The sequence below is a fragment of the Ornithorhynchus anatinus genome, chromosome 3 (genome assembly GCF_004115215.2).
Source record: "Ornithorhynchus anatinus isolate Pmale09 chromosome 3, mOrnAna1.pri.v4, whole genome shotgun sequence".
NCBI classification, from domain to species: domain Eukaryota; kingdom Metazoa; phylum Chordata; class Mammalia; order Monotremata; family Ornithorhynchidae; genus Ornithorhynchus; species Ornithorhynchus anatinus.
This window is the reverse complement of record NC_041730.1, coordinates 9564388-9590380: the sequence shown is the minus strand read 5'-3', so window position 1 is coordinate 9590380 and position 25993 is coordinate 9564388. Positions and strand designations below refer to the sequence as shown.

At 42.1% G+C, this 25993-nt stretch overlaps 1 protein-coding gene across 1 annotated transcript; it reads left to right on the top strand.

Annotated features, from left to right (window-relative positions):
- Positions 1-11642: 11642 nt before the first annotated feature.
- On the top strand, positions 11643-25767 carry C3H11orf58 (chromosome 3 C11orf58 homolog). The gene is made up of 5 exons (XM_001510132.6): positions 11643-11705; positions 18070-18153; positions 19215-19275; positions 22811-22920; positions 24070-25767. Exons 1-5 carry the CDS (start codon positions 11643-11645, stop codon positions 24310-24312), a joined length of 561 nt encoding a protein of 186 aa, XP_001510182.2. The 3' UTR covers positions 24313-25767.
- Positions 25768-25993: the final 226 nt, after the last annotated feature.

The following is a 25993-nucleotide window of genomic DNA, read 5'->3' as shown; positions in this document are numbered from 1 at the left end:
ATTGAGCAGAGCAGAATACTAAATATATGTGCAGAGTAGGTGCAGAACATTGTACTAAACACTTGGGAGAGTACAGTAAATAGAATTAGCAGACATGTTCCCTGCCCATAATGAGTTTACAGTCTAGAGGGATCTTACAGTCTATCTTCATCTTTGAAAATTATGGCAGGCTGAGGGAGGGGTACAATGGGATCAGTACTGGGGTTGCAAACAAAATAAAGTTTTAAGAAGGGATATAGAATACAGGGAGGAAGCGTGGCCTGACATAGAAAGAACAGGTCTGAGAACCAGAGGACCTGGGTTCTAATCCCAGCTCCAACACTTCCCTGCTGTGTAACTTTGGGTAAATTACTTAACTTCTCTGTGCCTCAGTTTCCACAACTGCAAAATGGGGAATCAATCCCTGTTCTCCCTCTGACTTGACTGTGAGCCCTATGTGGGACAGAGACTATATCTGGGGGTCAGAGCTAGGGTCGGCAATTAGAACAGTGTTTGACACATAGTAAGCACTTATCAATAAGAATAGAGAGGCCCAGGCCAGGAAAGCTGTAGAACCCCAGAGTGAGTAGGGGAGGAGAGAAATGGGCTGACCTACCTTTCTGTAGAGAGAGTAACTTCTGACATTCTAAGGATGGGTGAATTCTGGGTGGTGGGACAGAAGCTTTTAAAATCACGAAAGTCCCACCTAAAGCAGGACTTCTGGTCACTATAAGATAGTCATTATAAATGGCAACATATTGACAATGTCATTTTGATTAAATATTTAAAAAGTGATAAAGCCCAAATTGAGGTTCACCAATTATCCCATCCAATGGGAAAATGTTTCCTGGAGGTGGTGGGCCTTGAAGCAGTGATTTTAAAGCATGAAAAGAGGTGACAGAGCAAAAGAGGAAGAGGGAGGGATTCAATGAGCAAAGACATTTTGAGCAAAAGAAAACAAACAAAAAGGAAAAAAAAGCTCTAAATAGGTCAGTTCTGTCAGCGGTCTTTGCTGATGTGGAATAAACAAAGTATTCTTTACATTTTGTTTCTAGACATTAGTGGGCTTGCTTGTGTTGGACTCTGAGTCTTGGATCACAATTCCAAGCCACAGGACTGCAATTGCTATCCCTGTGGCATTTAGAGACAGCTGGCCTATCAGGGGTATTGGCAGAAGAGCATGAGAAAAAATGCATGGTACCTCCAGCTAGTTCCCAAACACTCGGAACATAGACACAAAAGTTTAATTGAATGCACAGGGAATGCTAAGAAGAACACTGAGTCAGACCCAAATATCATGATATGCAGGTTCCAATATACCCCCGGACTATTTTAAATACACAAATGTCCTTAGATACAGAGTTCTGAGCATGCATACTCATTCATTCATTCATTCATTCATTCAATCATATTTATTGAGCTCTTACTGTGTGCAGAGCACTGTACTCAGCACTTGGAAAGTACAATTTGGCAACAGAAAGAGACAATTCCTACCCAACAACAGGTTCACAGTCTAGAAGGGGGAGACAGACAGCAAAACAAAACAAGTAGACAGGCATCATTAGCATACAAATAGATACATAGAATTATAGATCTATATACATCATTAATAAAATAAATAGAATAATAAATGTGTTCAAATATACACTAGTGCTGAGGGGCATGGAAGGGGGTAGAGCAGAGGGAGGGAGTAGGGGCAATGGAGAGGGGAGGAGAAGCAGAGGAAAAGGGGGGCTCAATCTGGGAAGGCCTCCTGGTGGAGGTGTGCTCTCAGTAGGGCTTTGAAGAGGGGAAGAGAGTTAGTTTGGCAAACGTGAGGTGGGAGGGCATTCCAGGTCAGTGGTAGGACGTGGGCCGGGGTCGGCGGTGGGACAGGCAAGAAAGAGGCAGAGCGAGGAGTTTAGCAGCAGAGGTGTGGGAGTGTGCAGGCTGGGTTGTAGGAGAGAAGGGAGGTGAAGTCGGAGGGGGCCAGGTGATGGAGAGCTTTGAAGCCAACAATGAGGAGATTTTGCTTCATATGAAGGTTCATAGGCAAGCACTGGAGATTTTTGAGGGGGGTGACATGCCCAGAGCATTTCTATAGAAAGACAATCCTGGCAGCAGAGTGAAGTATAGACTGAACCGGGGAGAGACAAGAGGTTGGGAGATCAGAAAGGATGCTGATGCAGTAATCCAGTAGGGATATGATGAGTGATTGTACCAACAAGGTACCCGTTTGGAAGGAGAGGAAAGGGCGGATCTTGGCGATGTTGTGAAGGTGAGACCGGCAGGTTTTGGTGATGGATTGGATGTGTGGGGTGAATGAGAGAGCAGAGTCAAGGATGACACCAAGGTTGAGGGCTCGTGAGACGGGAAGGATGGTAGTGCCATCCACAGTGAAGGGGAAGTCAGGGAGAGGAAAGGGTTTGGGAAGGAAGATAGGGAGCTCAGTCTTAAACATGTTGAGTTTTATGTGCTTTATGACTATAGACATCAGAAAAAAACAAAGCAAAACCTTTTTTTCAAATAATGAAAATCATAGACCCTACTCACTCACAAACAGCAAATCGAGCAAGAGAAGTTGCATTTATATCTGCTAGACTATAAGCTCATTGTGGGCAAGGAATATGTGTATCGACTCTATTATATCATACTCTCCCAAGCATTCAGTATAGAGCGCTGCATACCTCTCTTGATTGATTGACATTCAGTAAGGCTGAATCCCATCAGAAATTGAAAAGAGAACCAGATTTCCCTCTCCTGCAATTAAATGACTCCAACCCAATTTGCTAAATAGCTCTAATTCCCAGATAATCCTGGGAAAAGTTGCATACACCTCCCTGCCTACCACTTCAGTTTTGCTTTTATATGTGAACTTGAACATTGCCATTGGGTATGTCCGAACTTTGTTTAAAGGTTTGAACAATTTGAAATTGATGACACTATGCCAGTATGGAGCACAGTACTCTAGCATATAGTAAGTACTTAGTAAATAAAATTATTATTAACCAGATAAAGAAATGAATTGCAGACAGGAGGGTTGACGATGGTACCTAAATCACATTCTGGGAACAGATAAATGAAATAGCAATGAATTCCTAAGGTTCCCACTACTCTGTAGGCATTAGTTCCAGAACCCAGCCATTGACTCTTAAACTGAAAATAAATTGGGCATAAATTAGGTATTCCTTCCAAAATGCACTTAGGCATTAACTGTAATACCATCGCTTGATATTTCTAGTTGGAATGATTTCTAGTTGGAAAGATTTATGTTGCTGTTGAAGCACAAGGATACGGAACAGAGGATACCGACTCTGTGCCAGGTCTTCTAAACTTGGTATATTATTTGTTTAAATGGTATTTGCTTATTGCTTACTATGTGCCAGGCACTGTACTAAGTGATGGGGTAGATACAGGTTAAACAGGTTAAGCACAGTCCATGTCCCACAGGAGCTCACAGTTTTAATCCTCATTTTACCTCCTCATCGAAAAGCAGCGTGGCTCAGTGGAAAGAGCCCAGGCTTGGGAGTCAGAGGTCATGGGTTCTAATCCCGGCTCCGCTGCTTGCCAGCTGTGTGGCTTTGGGCAAGTCACTTTACTTCTCTGTGCCTCAGTTACCTCATCTGTAAAATGGGGATTAAAACTGTGAGCCCCACGAGCTCCACCTGATCACCTTGTATCCCCCCAGCGCTTAGAACAGTGCTTTGCACATAGTAAGTGCTCAACAAATACCAACATTATTATTTTACAGATGAAGTAACTGAGGCACAGGGAAGTGAAGTGACTTGCCCAAAGGTCACACAGCAAACAAGTGGCAGAGCAGATATTACAACTCGGGTGCTCTGACTCCCAGGCCTATATTCTTTCTTCTAGGACAATGCTTTTCTGCACTATGCTTACAAAGCCCTGGTTACATAACACACTTTAAAATCACACAACTTTTTGCAGCTAAGTAGATTAATGAATTTAGTATATTAAGGTAGATTAAAAATTTGTAATGAAAAAATTTCAAAACAAATAGCATAAATTCATTCAATCGTATTTATTGAGTGCTTACTACGTGCAGAGCAATGTACTAAGGTCTTATCACAAACATGCCACTCAAACCCCATTGAGTCTTATCAGTCTTTCATTCATTCAATAGTATTAATATACAATAATCTATCGGTGAGATACCTAGACCTGTACCAAGGTGGAAGCAGTCTGGACAAAGAGGAAGGGGTAGACATGGGAGATATTGTGTCAAAAGAACAGACAGGATTTGGCAGTAGCTTGAACAGAAGAGATGAAAGACGGTGAGTAGTCAAGGACAATGTTGAGGTGGAGGGTTTCTAGGACAGTGAGGATGATGGTATTATTGACAGAGTTGGGGAAGTTAGGAATAGAAGGAGATTAGGAAGGATAGACGAGTGGTTCAGTTTGGACATTCTGAGTTTGAGGCTTTAGAGTACTCTCCAAGCGCTTCAGTAGAGTACTTTATACCCTGTAATTGCTCAGTAAATCAATCAGAGGTATTTCCTGAGCATTTAATGCATGCAGAGCACTGTACTACTACTACTACCATATAATTATGGTATTTGTTAAGCACTTACTATGTGCCAAGCACTGTTCTAAGTATTGGGGTAAATACAGGGTAATCAAGTTGACCCACGTGGGGCTCACAGTTTTAATACCCATTTTACAGATGAAGAAATTGAGAGCCAGAGAAGTTATGTGGCTTGCCCAAGGTCACAGAGCAGACAAGTGGCGGAGCTGGGATTAGGACCCACGTCCTCTGACTTCCAAGCCCGTACTCTTTTCACTAAGCCACAAGTTCTTGGGAGATTATGATACTATCGACTAACTGATGGTACCTGATCTTGTTATCAAGAGCTGCAAAATGAACTGACACTTTATCAATGATATGAATTGTACGCAATTATTGCAATTGCATCTTTCATACAAGTCATTCATTCCTTTCCCCCAAGGGCTTTACAATCGAATCACGGAGATAGACAAAAATTATTTAAAAGCGAAGCAAGAGAAAGAACAAGAACAAAGATATACTAGTTTGCTGTAGTACAGTGCCTGGCACATTGGAAGCACTTAACAAATAACACAAATACCACAGTTAAATATATCAGGTTGAGATTGCTGAGTATGTGTTGAAGATATCATTAGAATACATTATATATTTTCATTTCCTTTGAAACTTCTGCTTGAAATGCTTATAACATTGAAGTCTGAAATCTACCCTACAATTAAATTTTTTTTCTTATTCACATTGATCTTGTTCTCTGAGTTTTGATTGTAAGGAAGTTCAGGAGTAGCAAAATCTCAAAAAGTGATAAAAGCTAATTCCTGCTGAAATGCACCTACACCTGAGCTATGAAGCAACCAGATTCACGGATATAACCGCTTCTCTCTTTTGTTTCTTTCATACTTAAAATATGGCAACTATTCCCCTTTTCTTTGTTCTGTAAAATAAAAGCTTGTTTGTCTGGCTTGGAAATATAAAATATGCCATGGTAGCATCCTTTATGTAGCGCTCTTCCCATTTTGTTTATGATGGACACTATTTTGTTTCTAACTGGAAAGGAATGTTCTAAAGAGGGGCCTTTATAACAGGTTCAAAAGTATAAAAGCCATTTCAAGCTCCAGACATTTGTACCCTTTATTTCTTTCGTCCTTGAAAGGGCTTTTTAAATGTTAACAGCCAGGACTGCTTTCCTCTACCGACGCTCCTGACTTCTTTCCTTTGTAGTCATTGGATTTTTTTCCCCGTCTTTGCTTCTTTTTCAAAACACAAAGCAATAGACAAGGCATGAACTCTTGGAAGGCATCATGAAGTGGTAAACATCTAGATACTGAGCTGGCACCAAATGCAAATTTAGCTTCAATCAAAAATAATGACTTCCTGTCTTAATTTTACTTATCGTTCCCACAGTACTATTTCTCCTCTCCGGGATTCTCAATCAATCAATCAGTGGTATTTATTGAGCACTTACTTTATGCAAAACACTGTGCTAAGCACTTGGGAGAGTACAGAACAACAGAGTTGGTAGACACATGCCATGCCCAAATGGATCTTACAGTCTAGAGAGGGAGACAGACATTAAAATAAAAGACGGATAGCAATTCTTCACCTTTAAATATAATACCGTTAAAATATCGTATCAGGAAAGTTTTCTGGTTCTTTCCTGTTCAGAAACCGTTCTCTGAAAACTTCACCAACCCCATTTCTACACTCAGCTTCCCTGAATATGTGTATAGGCTCCAAGCAGCATAGCTTAGTGGATAGAACATAGGCTTGGGAGTCAGAAGGTCATGGGTTCTAATTCTGGCTCCACCACTCGTCTGCTGTGTGGCTTTGGTCAAGTCCCTTTACTTCTTTGTGCTTCAGTTACCCCATCTATAAAATGGGGATTAAGACTGTGAGCCTCACCTGCGACTTCTGCCTTCAAGACATCCCTACTTGGATGTCCTCCCCTCCCCTCAAACTTAACATGTCCCAAACAGAGCTCCTTATCTTCCCACCCAAAACCTATCCTCTCCCTGACTTTCCCATTACTGTAGACAGCACTACCATCCTTCCCATCTAACAAGCCCATAACCTTGGCATTATCCTTGGCTCCTGTCTCTTGTTTAACCCACATATTCAATCCATCACCAAATCTTGTCAGTCCCACCTTCACAGCATCGCTAAAATCCACCGTTTTCTCTCCATCCAAACTGCTACCACGTTAAAGCAATCACTCATCCTATCCCACATGGATTACTGTCAACCTACTTGCTGACCTCCCAACCTCCTGTCTCTCCCCATTTCAGTCGATACTTCACTCCGCTGCCCGGATCATCTTTCTACAAAAACGATCAGGACATGTCAACCCCTCCTCAAAAATCTCCAGTGGTTGCCCATCCAACTCCATATCAAACAAAAACTCCTCACCATTGGCTTTAAAACACTCCATCACCTTGCTTCCTCCTACCTCACCTCGCTTCTCTCCTTCTACAACCCAGCATACTTCACTCTTCTAGTCCTAATCTCACTATGCTCAGATTTCATGGCTGTCCTCTGGCCCACATCCTGTCTTTGGCCTGGACACTCTCCCTCCTCAAATCTGACAATTACTCTTCCCCCCGTTCAAAGTCTTATTGAAGGCACATCTCCTCCAAGAGGCCTTCCCAGACTAAGCCCCACTTTTCTTCATCTCCCACTCCCTTCTGGGTCATCCTGATTTGTGCCCTTTGCTCTCCACCCACCTCCCAGCTACACTGAACTTATGTATATATATCTGTAATTTTATTTATTTGTATTGATGTCTGTCTCCCCGCCGTGGGCAGGGAATGTCACTGTTTATTGTTGTATTGTACTTTCCCAAGCTCTTAGTACAGTGATCTGCACACTTTAAGCGATAAATAAATATGATTGAATGAATAACAGGGATTGTGTCCAACCTGATTTGCTTATATTTACTCCAGTGCTTAGTACCCTGTCTGGCACATAGTAAGTGCTTAACAAATACCATAATTATTATTATTATTTAGATATTAGCAAAGGAGTTGCTCTCCTACACCAGCAACTTCGGGAAGATTGGGATACTAGGAGGCAGATTGAGAGACACATCACGGAGCATCCTTACAAACAAATGGTGTGAATTGGCATTATAAATGTACATCAATCTCTTCAACCGCATCTGCACACATGACTTGGGTCTTACCATGGGTAGCATATTCAAATCTGAAGGAGGCTTTGACAACATGCCATTTTAGTTCAATATAAAAGAGAAAGATGCTCTTCTTTGCCTTAATTTCCAAACTGTCCTTAGACAAAGCCTTTGGAAATCTAGATACTTAGCTGGGTGGTGATGAAGTGTCAATCAAAGATAAGGGTTCCACATATCTTGTCATCTGTGATCTTTGGACATTTGATATTCACCCCTCCCTCAACCCCACATCAGTTATGTACCTATCTATATCTATATATACACACATATATATATGTGTGTGTGACTACGTGTGTATGTGTGTATATATCTATAGATATATATTATTATATCCCTATATATATACATATACATTATCCACCTAGTACTTAGTACAGTGCCTGGTACATAATAAGTGCTTAACAAATACCACAATTATTATAAGGTATTTATTTATATTAATGCCTATCTCCCCCTCTAGACTCTAAACTCACTGTGGGCAGAGAACTTGTCTATCAACTCTGTTGTATTGTACTCTATACAAGTGCTTAGTACAGTTCTCTTCACATAGTAAGCATTCAATACCACTGATGATGATGACCTTGTAATCTTATTACCCCAGGTGGCTGGGAAGTAGAAATTCACTGTTACTGAGCAACTGAAAGGAGCTGCTTTGCCAAATCAGAGGCTCACCAAATCTGCGAAACTCCCATGGGCCAAAGCTCATCAGTCACCAAGCTCTGTTGGGTTCGAAAGTGAATTCCCACAGGGTACTCTGCCAAGTGATTGGCCTCTGAAGATCATTTCCCGGCACATCCTGGTAACATATTTCCTCATGAATCACCTGAAGTAATAAAAATCATTGTGAAAAAGAATTCCTAAAGGGCTGGGATTTTTGCATAAATTGTGTAACTATCTTATCCCGACTTGGTTACTGTATCAGCCTTCTTGCTGACCACCCAGCTTCCTGTCTCTCCCAGCTCCAATCCATACTTCACTCTGCTGCCTGGATCATTTTTCTATAAAAACATTCAGGCCATATTTCCCCTCTCAAGAACCTCCAGTGGTTTCCCATCCACCTCACGCCCACATCCAGCCTCTGGCCTGGAACGCCCTCATATCTGACAATTACTCTTCCCCCTTCAAAGCCTTATTGAAGACACATCTTCTCCAAGAGGCCTTCCCTGACTAAGCCTCCTTTCCTCTTCTCCCACTCCCATCACCCTGGCTTGCTCCCTTTATTCATCCCTGTCACAACTCCACAGCACTTATGTCCATATCTATAACTTATTTTCCTTAATGTCTGTTTTCCCTTCTAGACTGTAAGAGTTGTGGGCAGGAAATGTGTCAGTTTATTGTTATACTGTACTCTTCCAAGCGCTTAATACAGTGCCCTACACACAGTAAGGGCTCAATAAATACTCTTGACTGACTGGGCCTCACCCTACATGTGCAACATTTTCTAACAACAATAATTGTGGTATTTGTTAAGTGCTCACTGCATACATGTTCTGTAGTTGTGAGGTGGATACAAGCAAATCGGGTTGGACACCGTTCCTGTCTCACGTGGGGCTCACAGTCTCAATCCTCATTTTACAGGTGAGCTGCCTGAGGGACAGAGAAATGAAATGACTTCCCCTAAGTCAAACAGCCAACACACGCCAGAGTTGGGATATTTATTATTAGTAGTAGTAGTAATAACAATCATGGTATTTTTTAAGCACTCACTATGTGCCAGGCACTGTTCTAAGTACTGGGACAGATACAAGATAATTGGGTTGGACACAGTCCCTCTTCCACATAGGGCTCATATCCTTAATCCCCATTTTACAGATGAGGGAACTAAGGCCCAGAAAAATTGAGTGACTTGCTCAAGGCCACGGATCAGATGAGCAGCTGAGGGGGGACTGGAACCCATGACCTTCTGGCTCCCAGACCCGTGCTCTATCCACTAGGCCATGCTCAGTAATATTAAATTCAAATCATGTGCTTTTAAAAAGCAACCTCTACCGAGGGAAACATTCATCAAAGGGAGCTTTGAGAAGAGGCTCGAGGTTCGTCCTTTCCTGTGGTCGCCTCAGTCAGGACGGTCCTCACCTCCTCCAAGAGGCCTTCCCAGACTGAGCTCCCCCCCTTTCCCTCTGCTCCCGCTCCACCCTCTGCTCCTCCCCCGCCCCTCAGCACTGTGGTCATTTGTATATATTATTTATTACCCTATTTATTTTGTTAATAAGGTGTACATCCCCTTGATTCTATTTATTGTGACAATGCTGTCTTGTTTTTGTTTCAGTTCTCTTTTGCTCTCCTGTCTCCCCCGATTAGACTGTGAGCCCGTCATTGGGCAGGGATGGTCTCTATCTGTTGCTGAATTATCCCTTCCAAGCATTTAGTCCAGTGCTCTGCACATAGTAAACGCCCAATAAATGGTATTAAATGAACTGAGAATGAGAAGCAGCATGGCTCAGTGAAAAGAGCACGGGCTTGGGAGCCAAAGGTCATGGGTTCGAATCCCACCTCTGCCACTTGTCAACTGTATGACTGTGGGCAAGTCACTTCACCTCTCTGTGCCTAAGTTCCCTCATCTGTAAAAGGGGGATGAAGACTGTGAGCCCCACGTGGGGCAACCTGACACCCTATATCTACCCCAGCGCTTAGAACAGTGCTCTGCACATAGTAAGCGCTTAACAAATGCAAAATGGGGATGAAGAACTGTGAGCCCCACGTGGGACAACCTGATCACCCTGTATCTACCCTAGCGCTTAGAACAGTGCTCTGCACATAGTAAGCGCTTAACAAATACCAACATTATTACCCCAGCGCTTAGAACAGTGCTCTGCACATAGTAAGCACTTAACAAATACCAACAATATTACCCCAGCGCTTGGAACAGTGCTCTGCACATAGTAAGCGCTTAACAAATACCAACATTATTATTACCCAGCGCTTACAGCAGTGCTCTGCACATAGTAAGCGCCTAACAAATGCCAACATTATTATTACCCCAGCGCTTGGAACAGTGCTCTGTACATAGTAAGCGCCTAACAAATACCAACATTATTATTACCCCAGTGCTTGGAACCGTACTCTGCACACAGTAAGCGCTTAACAAATACCAACATTATTATTCCCAGCGCTTAGAACCGTACTCTGCACACAGTAAGCGCTTAACAAATACCAACATTATTACCCCAGCGCTTAGAACCGTGCTCTGCACACAGTAAGCACTTAACAAATGCAAACATTATTATTACCCCAGCACTTGGAACAGTGCTCTGCACACAGTAAGCGTTTAAGAAATGCCAGCATAATTAATAATTACCAACATTATTATTACCCCAGTGCTTAGAACTGTGCTCTGCACATAGTAAGCGCTTAATAAATGCAAACACTATCACCCCAGCGCTTGGAACAGTGCTCTGCACATAGTAAGCGCTTAACAAATGCAAACATTATCACCCCAGCGCTTGGAACAGTGCTCTGCACACAGGAAGCGCTTAACAAATGCCAATATTATCACCCCAGCGCTTGGAATAGTGCTCTGCACACAGGAAGGGCTTAACAAATGCCAATATTATCACCCCAGCGTTTGGAACAGTGCTCTGCACATAGTAAGCAATGAACAAAGACCAACATTATCATTATCAACTGAGCCTCCGCCCATATCATCATCGACACCCCCCCCTCGACCAGGCCCCAGGGATTTAATCCGAAGAGGCGGAACCACGCAGGGCCCTTCCCGCCACCTCGGGGAGCCCCGCCGCAGAGCCTTCTGGGATTTGTAGTCTTTGGCGCGCAGTGGCCCAGGCCGGCGCCGAGGCGGAGAACTACAACCCCCAGCATCCCCCGCCGCTCCGTCTCCCCCCCCCCTCCCCTTGACGCAGCGGCGGTGAGCGGGCGCGGCGAGGAGCGGGCGCAGGCCGGAGCGGCCTCGGAGTGTGGGCGCCGAGCAGCGTCTTGAGGCCTTGGGGCGGCGGCTGCTTCGCCGGCCTCCGCAGCAAGATGAGCGCGGCCCGGGAGTCCCACCCTCACGGGGTGAAGCGCTCGGCGTCCCCTGACGACGATGTAAATAACAATGGCGGGGTCGCGGTGCGGGGGGAGAGCGAGGCCTGGGCGGCCCGGCCGGGCCCGGCCAGGAAAGAAGGGCGCGCGGAGGAGGGAATGGCAAGGTGGGCCAGGGAGGAGGCGCCATCGTCTGCTCTGATCAGCTCTTTCTGATCACCCTGTATCTCCCCCAACGCTTAGAACAGTGCTCTGCACAGAGTAAGCGTTTAGCAAATACCAACATTATTATTACCCCAGCGCCTAGAACAGTGCTCTGCACAGAATAAGCGCCTAACAAATGCCAACCTTTTTACCCCAGCGCCTAGAACAGTGCTCTGCACATAGTAAGCGCCTAACAAATGCCATCCTTTTTTTACCCTAGCGCTTAGAACAGTGCTCTGCACTTAGCAAGCGCTTAAATACTAACATTATTGTTACCCCAGCGCTTAGAACAGTGCTCTGCACGTAGTAAGCGCTTAAACGCCAACATTATTATTACCCCAGCGCTTAGAACAGTGCTCTGCACTTAGTAAGCGCCTCACAAATACCAACATTATTATTATCCCGTCCCAGGGGTCTGAGGCTGGCTATCGAAGCAGCGTGGCTCAGTGGCAAGAGCCCGGGCTTGGGTGTCAGAGGTCGTGGGTTCTAATCCCGGCCACGTCACTTGTCTGCTCTGTGACCTTGGGCAAGTCACTTCACTTCTCTGGGCCTCATCTGTAAAATGGGGATTAACTGGGAGCCTCACGTGGGACAAGCTGATGACCCTGTATCTCAGCGCTTAGGACAGTGCTCAGCACTTAGGAAGCGCTTAACAAATGCCAACATGATTATTATTATTATATCGCCAGGACCAGGAGGGCCAACGGGGTCCTTCAGGTCCTTCTTTCGGGGAGGCAGGACCGGCCATTCCGCCGCCCGAGGTCGCCTGGCATGGCCTGGCCTGGTTTGGCTTGGTCTAACCTGGTTTGGCCTGGTCTGGTTTGGCCTGGCTTGGATTGGTCCGGTTTGGCCTGGATTGGTCTGGTTTGGCCTGGTTTAGTCTGGTTTGGCCTGGCTTGTCTTGGCCTGGATTGGTCCGGTTTGGCCTGGCCTGGCGATGAGGAGGTGGGACAGGACGAGCCGCAGGAGCAGGACTTTAAGGGGCGTCCGTATCCACAGGTTTGAATTTAGTCGTTTAGCCTGTGAGCCCATCATTGGGCAGGATTTGTCTCGATTTGTTGTCGAATTGTCCCTTCCAAGCGCTTAATACAGTTCTCTGCATATAATAAGCGCTCAATAAATATTATTGAATGAATGGGGGCGGGGGACTGCAGAGTCACCCCAATCTGCCCGGGGTCAGGTAAACCCGTCATTGGGCAGGGACTGTCTCTGTTGCCGAATTGTTCATTCCAAGCCCTTAGTACAGTGCTCTGCACATAGTAAGCGCTCAATAAATACTATTGAATTGAATGAATGACGGCGGCGCCCTCCCTTTTCTCGATTAAAGCCTTTTGGGGGCTGTAGCAAACGGGTGCTTTGGCGGTAATTTAGGATCAGAACCGGAGCGGCGACTGTTTTGCAGCGGGGGCAGTCGGTGTCGGACCCGGCCATTGAGACGTCGCCCATTTCCACCCCCCAAAATAGCACCGATATCAAAATCGCCCGCACAAATCAAATACAACATTTTTGTGTGGTGTTAGTCGGCAGTTCTGGTGCCAGAATTGTGATTGCAGGGAGGAGGCGCGGGCATGTAATGATTGTACTGTGTTGGGGGGGGGGGGGGGGGGCAAGCAGCCTTGGATCTAGTAGCAGGTATCAAGGAACAGTGTTTTTCATTCATTCGTAATAATAATGATGGCGTTTGTTAAGTGCTTACTGTGTGCCAGGCACTGTTCTAAGCACTGGGAGGGAGACAACCTGATTACCCTGTATCTACCCCAGCGCTTAGAACAGTGCTCTGCACATAGTAAGCTCTTAACAAATGCCAACATCGTTATTATTACAAGGTAATCAGGTTGTCCCACGCGGGGCTCACAGTCTTCATCTCCATTTTACAGATGAGGTAAATGAAGCACAGATAAATTAAGTGTTTTGCCCAAGGTCACACATTCAGTCATATACTTAGCGCTTACTATGTGCAGAGCACTGAACTAAGCGTTTGGAAAGTACAGTACAGCAATCCCTATCTCCAAGTTTTTTATTTTGTTTTAACAGATTGGTCCTTCGTATTTAACCATTTAAGGTCCAGAGGCCTTTATTTTCTGATGGAGTTGATTTCCTATCTAGGAATCATAAAATGATCAGCCAAACGGTCTTTGTCCTTCTCTTTATTCACCTCATGTATAAAATAAATCAAGGATATTTTCCACTTCCCAGAACAGGGACTGAAAGTTTATGTAATTTACCCAAATCACCAGAGGCTACTGCCTGGTCAAAAGGTCCGGGCTCTAGATCTGGCTGATAAGTTGGGTGTTTTGTTTTTAAATTATATTTGTTTGTCAAGTACTGTAGTTAGGTACAAGATAATCAGGTCAAACACAAGTCCCTTTTGCACCCAGGGCTCCCAGTCTAAGAGGGAGGGAGAAGACATATTCTATCCCCATTTTACAGATGAGGAAACAGGCACAGGAAGGTTAATTTTCTTGCCGAAGGGCACACCGCAGGCAGATGATGGAGCCAGGATTAAAGCCCTGATTTCCTAATATCGGGTCCCTGCTGTCCACTAGAGGAGCAGTGTGGCTTAGTGGAAAGGAGCATGCGTGGGCCTGGGAGTCAGAGGAGCTGGGTTCTAATCCTGACTCTGCCACATGCCTGTTGTGGTACGTTGGGCAAGTCACTTCCCTGGGCCTCAGTTACCTCATCTGTAGAATGGGGATTCTGTACCTGTTCGCCCTCCTACTTAGATTGTGAGCCCTGTATGGGACAGGGACTCTGTCCGAACTCATCATCTTGTGTCTTTCCCAGTGCTTAGAATGGTGCGTAACACATAGTAAGGTCTTAAAAAACAATACCACAATTATTATTACTCTAATCCCAGCTCTCCTTAATGGGTGAGCCCAGTGTGGGACAGGGACTGTGTCCTACCCCATCATTTAGTTCATAGTAAGTGGTTAACAAATACCATTTTATCATTATTATTAGGACACACCTGCTCTCAGTTCAAATTATTTGCCCAAGTTTTCCTATCTGTAAAATGGGGAAATACCTTCCTGCATCACAGGAATATATGGTGAGTATCTAAACTCCTTGGGTGGGAAAAGAGCTTTTTATTCCCCATCAATTGAAGATTATTCAAAAGATGATTATACAGTTAGTGCTTTATCCATGCGTTTTACTTTTCCCTCCTGCTACTGCTGATGTGTTGGCCGTTTCAAAGCTCATTAGCACCAGAAATTGTGCAGGATAAGGGAAAGTAGATGGAAACTCAATCAATCACTTTTTCTACTTGTTAGCACCTTTTGTGAAAGGTTTTTTGGAAAAGGAAGTTTTGATTATTTGGGTTTAGGAGGAGTCCATTTGTCCTTCCTATCCCCTTGCTATTACAATCAGGAGTTGATTGTATATGAATTTAAGGCATTATCGTCTCTATGAGCGAAAGTGCTAGAATTAAGGCTGTGAGTCAACAGTATTTGAGTACCATTATGCGCATGCAGTGCAATTCAAGAGTGCTCTTGGTTTGAGTTCTTGTTTAGGCAATGGCCGACCTAGTTCCATTTCAAAAGGTATTTCATTGCCTTCCCCATCTATGCTGACCATTAAAATTTGAAATAATTGCCACACTATTTTCCCAGTAAAATCTACCTTAGCAGCGGTGTTCTGGAGAGTCAAACCTTGCTTTCCTGGAGGTGTTACCAGTCTGTTCCTCCATCTCAACAATATATAACTCCTGATGAAAGGAATTCCACTGGTGTTTTTTTGAGGGGGGAGGGGTTAATGGTATTTAAGTGCTTACTGCATGCCGAGCACTGCACTAAGCACTGGGGTAGATTCAAACTAGTCACATAGGAAGATTGGACGCAGCCCCTGTCCCACATGGGGCTCACATTCGTAATCCCCATTTTACAGATGAGATAACTGAGGCACAGAGAAGCAAGTGACTTGCCCATGTTCTTTCAGCAGACTGATGTTCTGATAGAACTGATGTTCAATCTGGCAGACAGTTATCAGAAACCAGGTCCTCTGACTCCTAGGCCGGTGCTCTTTCCACTAGGCCATGCTGCTTCTCACGGCTAATTATCATAAAAGAAGAGGAAACAAAACGAGTTTGGAAAACAAAAATAAGAAGGGTCAGCCGTGGAAGATTTTAGGCTAAGATTTTCACATTTGCCAGCCTAAAAGGTATAATATTTGCAATGCTGTTTGAATTCAGTTCCTGAAGTGTTCTTTTTTTAATTAGAAAACAGTAAACATTATTTCTGAGTTGATACATTAGTTTTTTTAGGGTCCACTTGCCTTATCCTATCTAACATTAACACCAACATTTACTAAATATGAGCATGTGCTCTGAGAACTGCTTTTTAATTGTCAATACTGTAGAGATTTATCCAAATTCTGGAGAGTGGAAATTTTAAATAATTGAATGATGCTTATCTAGAAACAGAAGATGTTTTTGAGGCGATAGAAACAAAACCAAATATTAGTACAGGCAGTCTTCAATTTAAGATATCTTAAGACGAATGACACTTAAAGTTTCTAAATTTACACCATTTCAGCTTTACAGTGCATCCGTTTTGACTTCGCAACACTAGTCTTCTTTATGGCATTAGTTCAAACATGGGTGAAGAGATCACCTGGGAGCTGTGGGGGAAACCAATTTTAAAGGATGAAGTGGTGAGGGGAGTCGAAAGAGGGTGGATGGTAGTGAGATCCGGGGGAAAGCCTTAACTAATCAACCCATTGGGTCACCAGGCAGAGCAACTCATCCATTTTACTTAGACTGAAGTAAAATTCAGTTTTTTTTGTGCACCCCCTAGATTTGGTATGAACATATCCAAGCGCTTAGTACAGTGCCCTGCACGCAGTAAGCACTCAATAAATATCACTGAATGAATGAATCTATAATTTAGTTCACAACTCTGGATAATTTTGGTAAAATTTGGAAACTCAACCATGATTCAGGAACCAGTTCCCCATTTGTGATATCGTGCTTATAAGAAAATTGTCTCTGCCGGCTTTTTGACTTCAGAGACAGTTATTCAGGAACCAGTTGCATCATGAGTCTGCGAACAGCTCTTGCTATATATTTTAAATTTGTGTAAAATAGTCATACATATTAAAAACATATCTGTAATGTTCTAAGCCATTGATATTATCCTTGTACTGGCTCTCACTTGACATAACTTACAAGGTTAGAAATCAAGAAAATAAGTGAAGCTTTTTTTTTTGTAAAAATTAAGTGGGGAGGAGGCTTTGTAAATTCACAGATTTCCAAAACAGTACAAGAGAATTGAATTTTGTTTTCCCTTTTCAATTTACAAGGAAGACAGCCTGAAATGGATGCTCTAACTTTTCTTACTTTTAATATTTTATGGTATTTTTTTAAGGACTTCAAATATCCCAAGAGCTGTACTAAGCACTGGGGTAGATGCAAGATAATCAAGTTAGACAGAGTCCCTGTTCCACATGGGGCTCTCAGTGTTAATCCCCATTTTACAGATGAGGGAACAGAGGCACTGAGAAGTGAAGGGACTTGCCAAGGGTCACACAGCAGACAAGTGGCAAAACTGGGATTAGAACTCATGTGGAATCTACAGTCTGTTGTGATGTACTCTCCCAAGTGCTTAGTACAGTGTTTTGCACACAGAAGCACTCAAACAGTACCACTGATTCCTAGGACAGCCTCCTGTTTCAGCTAATTTGCACCTTGTATTTTTCTCTGTTTAAAAAGTCAGGCTTTATATATGATAGAAATCTGGATTATTTTTGGCCTCTCCCCATTGTGTCCAGCTTTGATCCCAAATATTATGAGGCTTTAAACTATGAGTTTTGTGTGCTTGTTAATGTAATTAAAACGCAGTTTTTGTTTTTTGAGGAACTTACCATCTTAATGTAAATTCTGAACATAATCATTTCAGGGTAAATCATGATTCAACACCCCTATCAAAACATGACATGGACCAAAAAAACCTACCTACCAACTCTGTTATATTGTACTCTCCCAAGCACTTAGTACTCTTCTCATAAAAATTGCTCACAGTCATGAACTGTATTATTCAAAGTATACATACTCAAATTTAACACAGATCCAGAAATGACGAGAATTGGTATAATTTAGACTATGCTCTGACACTTTATAAATGGTTTTGATGTGTACTTGACAGAAATGTGCTTATCTAAAATTTGATTTTTAATTTTCAAATGTATAAATTGTCCAAGGAAACTAACTGGCTAATTTCTTGTCTAGCTTGGATCCAGTAATTGGGAAGCAGCAGATTTGGGCAATGAAGAAAGGAAACAAAAGTTCTTGAGGCTAATGGGAGCAGGAAAGGTAAGGTCAGGTGAAAATATGCCCTCTAATTTTTAAAATAAACATTGAAAAGGAACCACAGTGATTTAAGGAAAACTTTGCAACCAAAAAGACATATTCATATAGCTTAAATTTTTCATCTGTTTAGAGAAAATTTTATTTTTACTATGGGAAGTCTTAACATTAGCAGGCTTATGGGCAAGGTGACCTTTGGGATGAAAAGTCATTTTCTAAAACACTAGTGCCTTAATTGCTCATTATAAAAGTAAAGGAGAAGCCAAAGGAAGTAGGCTTGTTAAGATAATGCCTGCAGAGGAAACGTAGAAGTACTGATGTTTGCTTTGATTTAATAGCTTATATGGTATATCCAAAACTATTTAATAATAGAAGACAATTTGCACTTTCAGGAATTCTGCAATTATCTGATTAACATTGCTCCAAGTCAAAAGAGATCAGCTCTCATCCTCAGCATTTGATTTTAATGAGTTGTGTGATCTTTAGCTAAAGTTATTTGTGAACGACATAGAATAGTTATTGAGTTCTTGACTAAAATTAAAACAAAGTCCAAGGATATGAAATATGGCACAACTATTTACTGTTTACCCTATTATAATTTCAGATATTGGTTTTAGGTGTATTTAGGCATTGCCATGTATCCTGAATTCAGTTATCTGCCCAGTGAATTGAAAGTGAAAGTTAACATGTCAGTGTTGTCTTCTAGACTGAAAGTTCTTTCTGGGCAGGGAACATATCTACCAACTCTGTTATATTGTACTCTCCCAAACATTTGGTACAGTGCCCTGCACACAGTAAGCAGTCGATTATTATGATTGGTTAATATGTAAAAAATAGGCTGGAACATACTGCTAATTACATTTATTATAATCTATAAGTATAATGGTTCCCACCACTCAGCAAAAATGTAATTCATTTGTATCAAGCTAGGTTAAATTCCAGCTTGTGGGAAGTTTTCCTGCCTTTAATATGATTTTTTTCTTCATAGATCATTTATTTGTGGGTATCAAATTAGAAGGCTTGTATTAAGGTCAGTCATCTAAAAACAAACTGCATTTTCATTATAGAAAGAACACACTGGTCGTCTTGTTATTGGAGATCACAGATCAACATCTCACTTCAGAACAGGTGAGAATATGAAATTTAACTAAAATAAGGAATGTTGATTTAAAACCTAATCCTCAATTTGCATTTATTTGGGAATTCCTGTTGCTTCCAAAGGAAGCTCCAATTTTATGAATGAAGGTGGTTATAAGATCAAAATTGAGAGCAGTTTGGATGAAATATTGAACTGGGTTCATGAGAACTAGCACCCAGCTGGCTGCTTTCTCTGTGGTTTTTGCAATAGGATATGCACTGGATCTATTCCTATATCTGACACTGATGTGATTATGGTAGGCAGTATTGATTAAAGTGTTTTACCGTAGCCTATATTGACTTTCACTTCTAGGTATACTTCCTAAAGAAAACAACTCTCTTAGCATCCTTGAGTAGGACGAACTGTAAATTAATTTTGCTTTTTTTTTTTTCCCAGGTAAGTGACGATTCTCTAACGTGATTTTCAGGTTGTGGGTCAAACTTGCAATATTACTGGTTTGGAGAAAACTAATTTTTGACTTGTAGATGAGCAGACACATCTGGAAAGAAAACATATTGTCTACTTTAGAAGTATAAAATGCAGTTTTAAATCATCCCTAAGTCTTGCAATGCACTGCACCTTCTTTATTCCGGATATTGTTTCAAGAATCCAAGCCATGGAATAGTCTGCACACTGGGGGATTTAGTGAAACTTTTGTGAGATTTACTGCATTTTGTAGTTGACGAAAACATTTCAGTACAAAATCTAGCCACATCAATCTATGACATATAGGTAGATATTTTGATTTTAATGTAAGGGCAGCGGAGGAGAAGATACCAGTTTGGACTAGGTTTTTAAATCAGTTTTGTACTTCCCTGAAGTTAGGTGCCTCTATTTTAAAATCAGGAGTTTTACCTGGCTTACAATTAATGTAAAGCATAATAGGTAAAAAAATGATAATAGCAACTCGGCCAGCCAAATAGAGATCAGGAGCTGGAGGAAGGTCCCAGTGATCATCAACTTCCTCCTTCCCACCTCTGGGAGAACATTGGTTACATGTAAGGAGAGCAGCCAAGTCTTCTCTGAGCTCCTGGCTATTTCACATCCACATCGAGTGCCTTTTGTGTTGTAGAACATTGCATTAGGCTGGCTGGAACATTTGACTGAAGTAAGAGGCCCAGTTCCTGCCCACAGGGCACCTGTAATCTAATTTTACCATGCTTAGCCCCTTAAGGCATCTCCAGGCTGTTGAAATCCCAATAGCATTTGTTAGGGCATTAAATAGTGTCAGACATGACTATCTAGTTTCGGGAATTAAGATTAAGACTGTGAGCCCCCATATGGGGCAGGGACTGGGTCAGTCGTCAGTCATGTGTATTTATCGTTCACTTATTATGTACAGAGCACTGTTCTAAGCACTTGGGAGAGTGCAATATAGCAGTAAACAGAGACATTCCTCGCTCACAACGAGCTGCCAACCTGACTAGCTTGTATCTACCCTTGTGCTTAATACAGTGCGTGGCTCATAGTAAGTGCCTAAAAAATGCCATTTTAAAAAAATGGAAATTAGGAAACTGGCTTGCCAGGGAACGTATGTGGTATATTGTGAGTAAGCTAGCTGTCTATTGCATCCTGTAAACTAGGTACCTTTCCAGTAGCTCCTAATTCTCCTGTACTGTCCCAAGCGCTTAGTACAGAGGCTCTTACTCCCAGGCCTGTGCTCTTTCCACTAGCCCACACTGCTTCCTAAGAAGCTTTTTGATAGATACTTGTGAAACTATTTTTTAGAAATGGACTTTTGTACAGTAAGTGCTCAATAAATACCATTGATGCTGAGGATATTCAGAACTTGGAGTCCAGGGCACTGGAAAAAAATTTGCTGTCTAGCATTTTCAAAAGGATGTTGTAATCATCAGATGGAATGATGGGAGACACCCATCCTGAAGGTAGATTTCAGGACTGCAGACCTTTAGGAAAGAATTAATTATAGCGCCGATGGCTTGCTCAACACCCCGCGCCTGCACCCGCCCTCAGTTCCAGTCATGTTCCAGCTGGGGTAATGGGCGCAACAAGTAGGGAGACTAAGATAGACAGTGCCCGCCCAGGAGAGTGATTGTTGACTGTTATGTCTCAGAACCGACTAATCAGAGGGCCCTAAATGGACCTAGACACCCAAATTGTCCTGAACTCCCCAGTCCTTGGAGTCTGACCTCTGGACTGTTGAAACAGCAGTGTCCAGGGGCTAGAATTGCCCTTCTCCATCAGCCAGTTCAGCAGGCAAGAGGGTCACTGCTCATGATGCTGGGTGCGCTCCACAAGTGGAGCCAAGCTCAGATAGGCAGGGCGGAGAGCCAGCCTCCAGAAGTCTTTCTGCACGGAGCCACCTAGGCAGCACTGCGATGACAGCAACTACGAGACCAGGCACATCGCTCCCTGTGCTTTGCCTGACCGTGAGTGTTACCTCGCCCACCCAGCTGCCAGTTGGGGGGCCCTGTTCTATGCCAGTTTTCAATTATGGAGAATCCCAGGTTCCAATCCAGTGGACAATTAAAGTTGGGGGGTGAGGGGAGGGGTGTAAATCTCTACAAGCAGAGAAGCAGTGTGACCTAGTAGATAGAACATGGCCTAGGAGTCAGGGGACCTGAGTTCTCATAAACTGTGAGCCTGATGTTGGGCAGGGATTGTCTCTGTTGCCAAATTGTACATTCCAAGTGCTTGGTACAGTGCTTGCACACAGTAAGCGCTCAATAGATTTGAATGAATGAATCCCGGCTCTACCTCTTGTCTGCTGTGTGACCTTGAACAAATCACTTCACTTTTCTGTGTCTCAGTTCCCTCACCTATGAAATGGGAATTAAGGCTGAGCTCTGCATAGGACAGGGACAGGACTGTGTCCAGTCGAATTAGCTTGTAAATAAAATGGTGGTATTTGTTAAGTGCTTACTATATGCAAAGCACTGTTCTAAGCGCTAGGGAGTACAAGGTGATCAGCTTGTCCCATGTGGGGCTCACAGTTTTTTAATCCCCATTTTACAGGTGAGGTAACTGAGGCACAGAGAAGTTAAGTGACTTGCCCAAAGTCACACAACTGGCAAGCGGCACAGCCGGGATTCAAACCCATGAACTCATGTATCTACCCCAGCACTTAGTACAGTGCCTGGCATGTAGTAAGCACTTAACAAATACTGTTTTTTTAAAAAAGGTATTTAGTGGTTTATTGAAAGATATGAGGTAAGGAAGTTCATCTCTCTCCATTTCAGGTTGTCAAGTTGAAGCAGAAAGGCTTTCTGCACTTAAATGTATTCAACTTGGGTTAGGGGAGGGGTGGGTTTTTTTTTGATAATCAGTGGGCTGCTGATTCCAAGAAGTCATCTATCGCTGTGTAGGGTAAGTATTTTGACAACTAGTGTTTGATGTGTAGGTTGCTGCATTTGGAACAGAAAGCAATCCATAAAGTTATAAAGTGTAACCATAGCTGAAAAATCAGCCCTTTATACTGTAACATCTGTATTATGGTTTATTTTGTGTAATCAAATATTTTTGTTAATTTGACTGAAACATAACCAAAGTACACTGGACATACAGGGGAAGAAGACAAGAAAATGAATGAAGAATTGGAATCCCAATATCAGCAGAGTATGGACAGTAAATTATCAGGAAGATATCGACGACACTGTGGACTTGGCTTCAGTGAGGTAGTATATGAGCCTGTTTTTATTAATTGGGAGGTCCAGCCCCAGGTTTATAGAATAAGGGAATTGAATAGGAAACCCTATACCCATATAGTTGTAGAAAATGTCATCTGTGTGAAGCACGGCTTCACAACAGGCAAAGCTTTTTTTACTGTTGAAATGCTATTGAAAATTAGACATCCAAACACTGCCTTCCATTGGACTTCCCTGTGGCCACTTCACCTCAATCAGTCGTATTTAATAAGTGCTTACTGTGTTCAGAGCACTGTACTAAGAGCTTGGGAGAGTGCAATATATCAGAGTTGGTAGACGTTCCCTGCTCACAGCACTCTTACAGGACGAGTTTACAGTCTTGATGTTTGGGTTTTGTTTTTTCTTATTTCTCCTCCCTCCTATTCCCAGGATTGCTGATTATTCATGGTACATGTACAGAAGACGCCTCATCTTCTTTTATTAATTCATTCAGTGATTTCACAATAAAGCCTAAGAAAAACTTCAGCTATTTAAAAACAAAATTATTTGCTCAAACCACATCCAAACGTTCTTAAAATTCCAGGCCTCAAGGAATTTTGTATATGTATACACAAACGTGTGTGCGTGTACACACCCATGTACCTATAAAGAAATGTATGTCTAGAGTTGGATTTTTTTTTAAGAAAATTATTGGAAAATGGCTTTGGTTCCCCAAGTCCCACAAAAGAATATAACTGCTACCAAAGTTAAATTGAGTGGGTTTTTTTTGTTTTGTTTTGGGTTTTTTTTTTAATTTATCAGAAATAGATTGGGTTTTCTTTATAACTGAATTCCACTGGAAGATTTCAGTTCACAGATTAGTGTGGGACTGCTGTATCATACTTTCCCTCAGGTTTTGAAAGGGGCATTTGATTTTGGAGAGGAGGTGGAGAGATACAGTATTCATTCTGTGATTGAAACTTAAGTCCTTTGCTCAACAACTCTTTTGTAGCAAAAAAAACCCACCAAAAGATACACTAACCATATTATAAAACATACCTGTTTTTTTCTCATCACTTAGTTCTCTTATTCAGTTCCAAGAGGTGCCATTAGTGAGCCTGAAAACAGTGATGGAAAACTTTTAAAAGATCATGGGATGTGACATCAAGGTGTCTTGCCAATCTGGTTGTTTCATTCTAGTTAGAGGATCCTGAAGGAGAAGCCGACGTGGGTGGAGAAGATGATGATGATGACGAAGACGAAGGTGATTCCCCTGATCCTGAAAGTCCCGAAGACTCTGAAAGTGATTCAGAGTCTGAAAAAGAGGAGTCCGCTGAAGAGCTGCAAGCACCTGCCCAGCCCGATGAAGAGGAGGACCCCAAAAATAAAAAAGATGCGAAGAGCAATTACAAAATGATGTTTGTGAAATCCAGTGGGTCATAACTCCAGGTCTCTAACTAGTCTTTGTATTAAAGTAAGCCTTATTGTTATAATGCACAGTGGAGAACTGCTTATAGCACAGACCTTTGTATTATAATTTTAAAAAAAGGCCCTTTTAAATAATTTCAAGGAGTGTTTGCTTTCAGATGCCATGGATTACACTTTTATGGGCATGATTATATCCATTTTTGTAAAGTGTACAAGAGTTGCATTGTACAAAAAACAAATAAATACAGTTCCCAGCCTTCTTTTTACATCAACAACCCTCCACTCTGCCCTATTCCCCTCTCTGACCTGATTATGTGGGACACACATTTTTGGAACTTTCCCTCAGTAGTATTGTGTGGGTGTTTTTTGTTTTGACACTGTATGTGACCCATCATTTGGCCCTGGATATTTTCTTCTTTCAAAAGTTCATTTGATAATGTGATGGTGCATTAATGATAAAATACCTCTTTCTTTAACTGTAAGACTCTGTGATAGAACTTTATGTAATGATTATTGCTTTTAAGTTTAACAAAAGAATAGGTTTAATTTAGTTAACTATCCATATTTACTTTCATCAGCTAAAGCATTTTGAGGTAAACACTCTTTCACCTACTACTAGGATAGAATAGTCTTGTTATTCTCACCCAGAGGGCTTTTTCCTTCTGGATTTTAGTAAGTATTCTCAATATCGCTTGGGTTACAGTTAACACTTACTCTTGATTAAAATATGATAAATTTTGCAGTGGTGGGTTAGCTGGCTATTCTACAAGTGAGGTTAAATGATTTGGGGGGGTGGGGGGGGAACCTAAATTTAACTTTGTTGTGAAAAAAAGGAGATTGAACAAGCAGTTCAGCTAATAGGATGGTTACCTCTTTTTCTAATGATGAAAGCAAAAGGGATTTCCAGTCAATCATTGCCTGAAATTGTTGGAAAGATGTAGTTTCTTAAAGTGGTTTCAAGTAAGAAACTTAGTAGAGTGAATCCAACTCTTAATGTTAAATTGAACTGTCCTGCTCGGGGGCATTAATATCTCTTACATGTCATTCTTCTGAACCTGTGCTAAGTTCATTGATGTATTTGGTCGTTCTTATGTAAATGAGTAGTGGTCCTGCAACCCCTAGGAGCAAGCAGTTATTTTCTCATTCTCTGGCCTAGATGAAAAAAGACCCTCTCTGCTCTTTTCAGATTATTTTATTCTCTTTCTGGTCTTTACCTCTGTTGTGGAAGTTACTGGTGGGTCCTAACCCACAGCGCACTAAATCATAATCATGCTGTCAAGTGATCATCATGTGACAGGCTTGCTATTAACATTAATGTGTATATATAGATATACAGAACTGGTGAGTCGATGTAAAATATATTGAAATGGTTGGAACACAAACGAACAAATGTTATTTTGGAAAAAAACAAAGCAGCCTAGAATAAGCTATAAGCTTGATTTCAGATTAAATCTAACCTTTCAGTGATCATCAGTCTACAATTTTTTTTTAATTAAAAATTAACACCGTAGACCCCCTTTCTTCTCAGAAGGATGAATCAAATAGTCTCTGAAGGAAAAATGTCTTGAAATTTGACAAGTAAAGCTTAAAGGACAAGTGAACTTTCTGCCTTGACTGCCATTCAGAACACTACAAAGAAGGTGACTGCCCTAGTATAATGTGGCTTCTACTAGAGTTGTGGATTATTTTTTTTTTA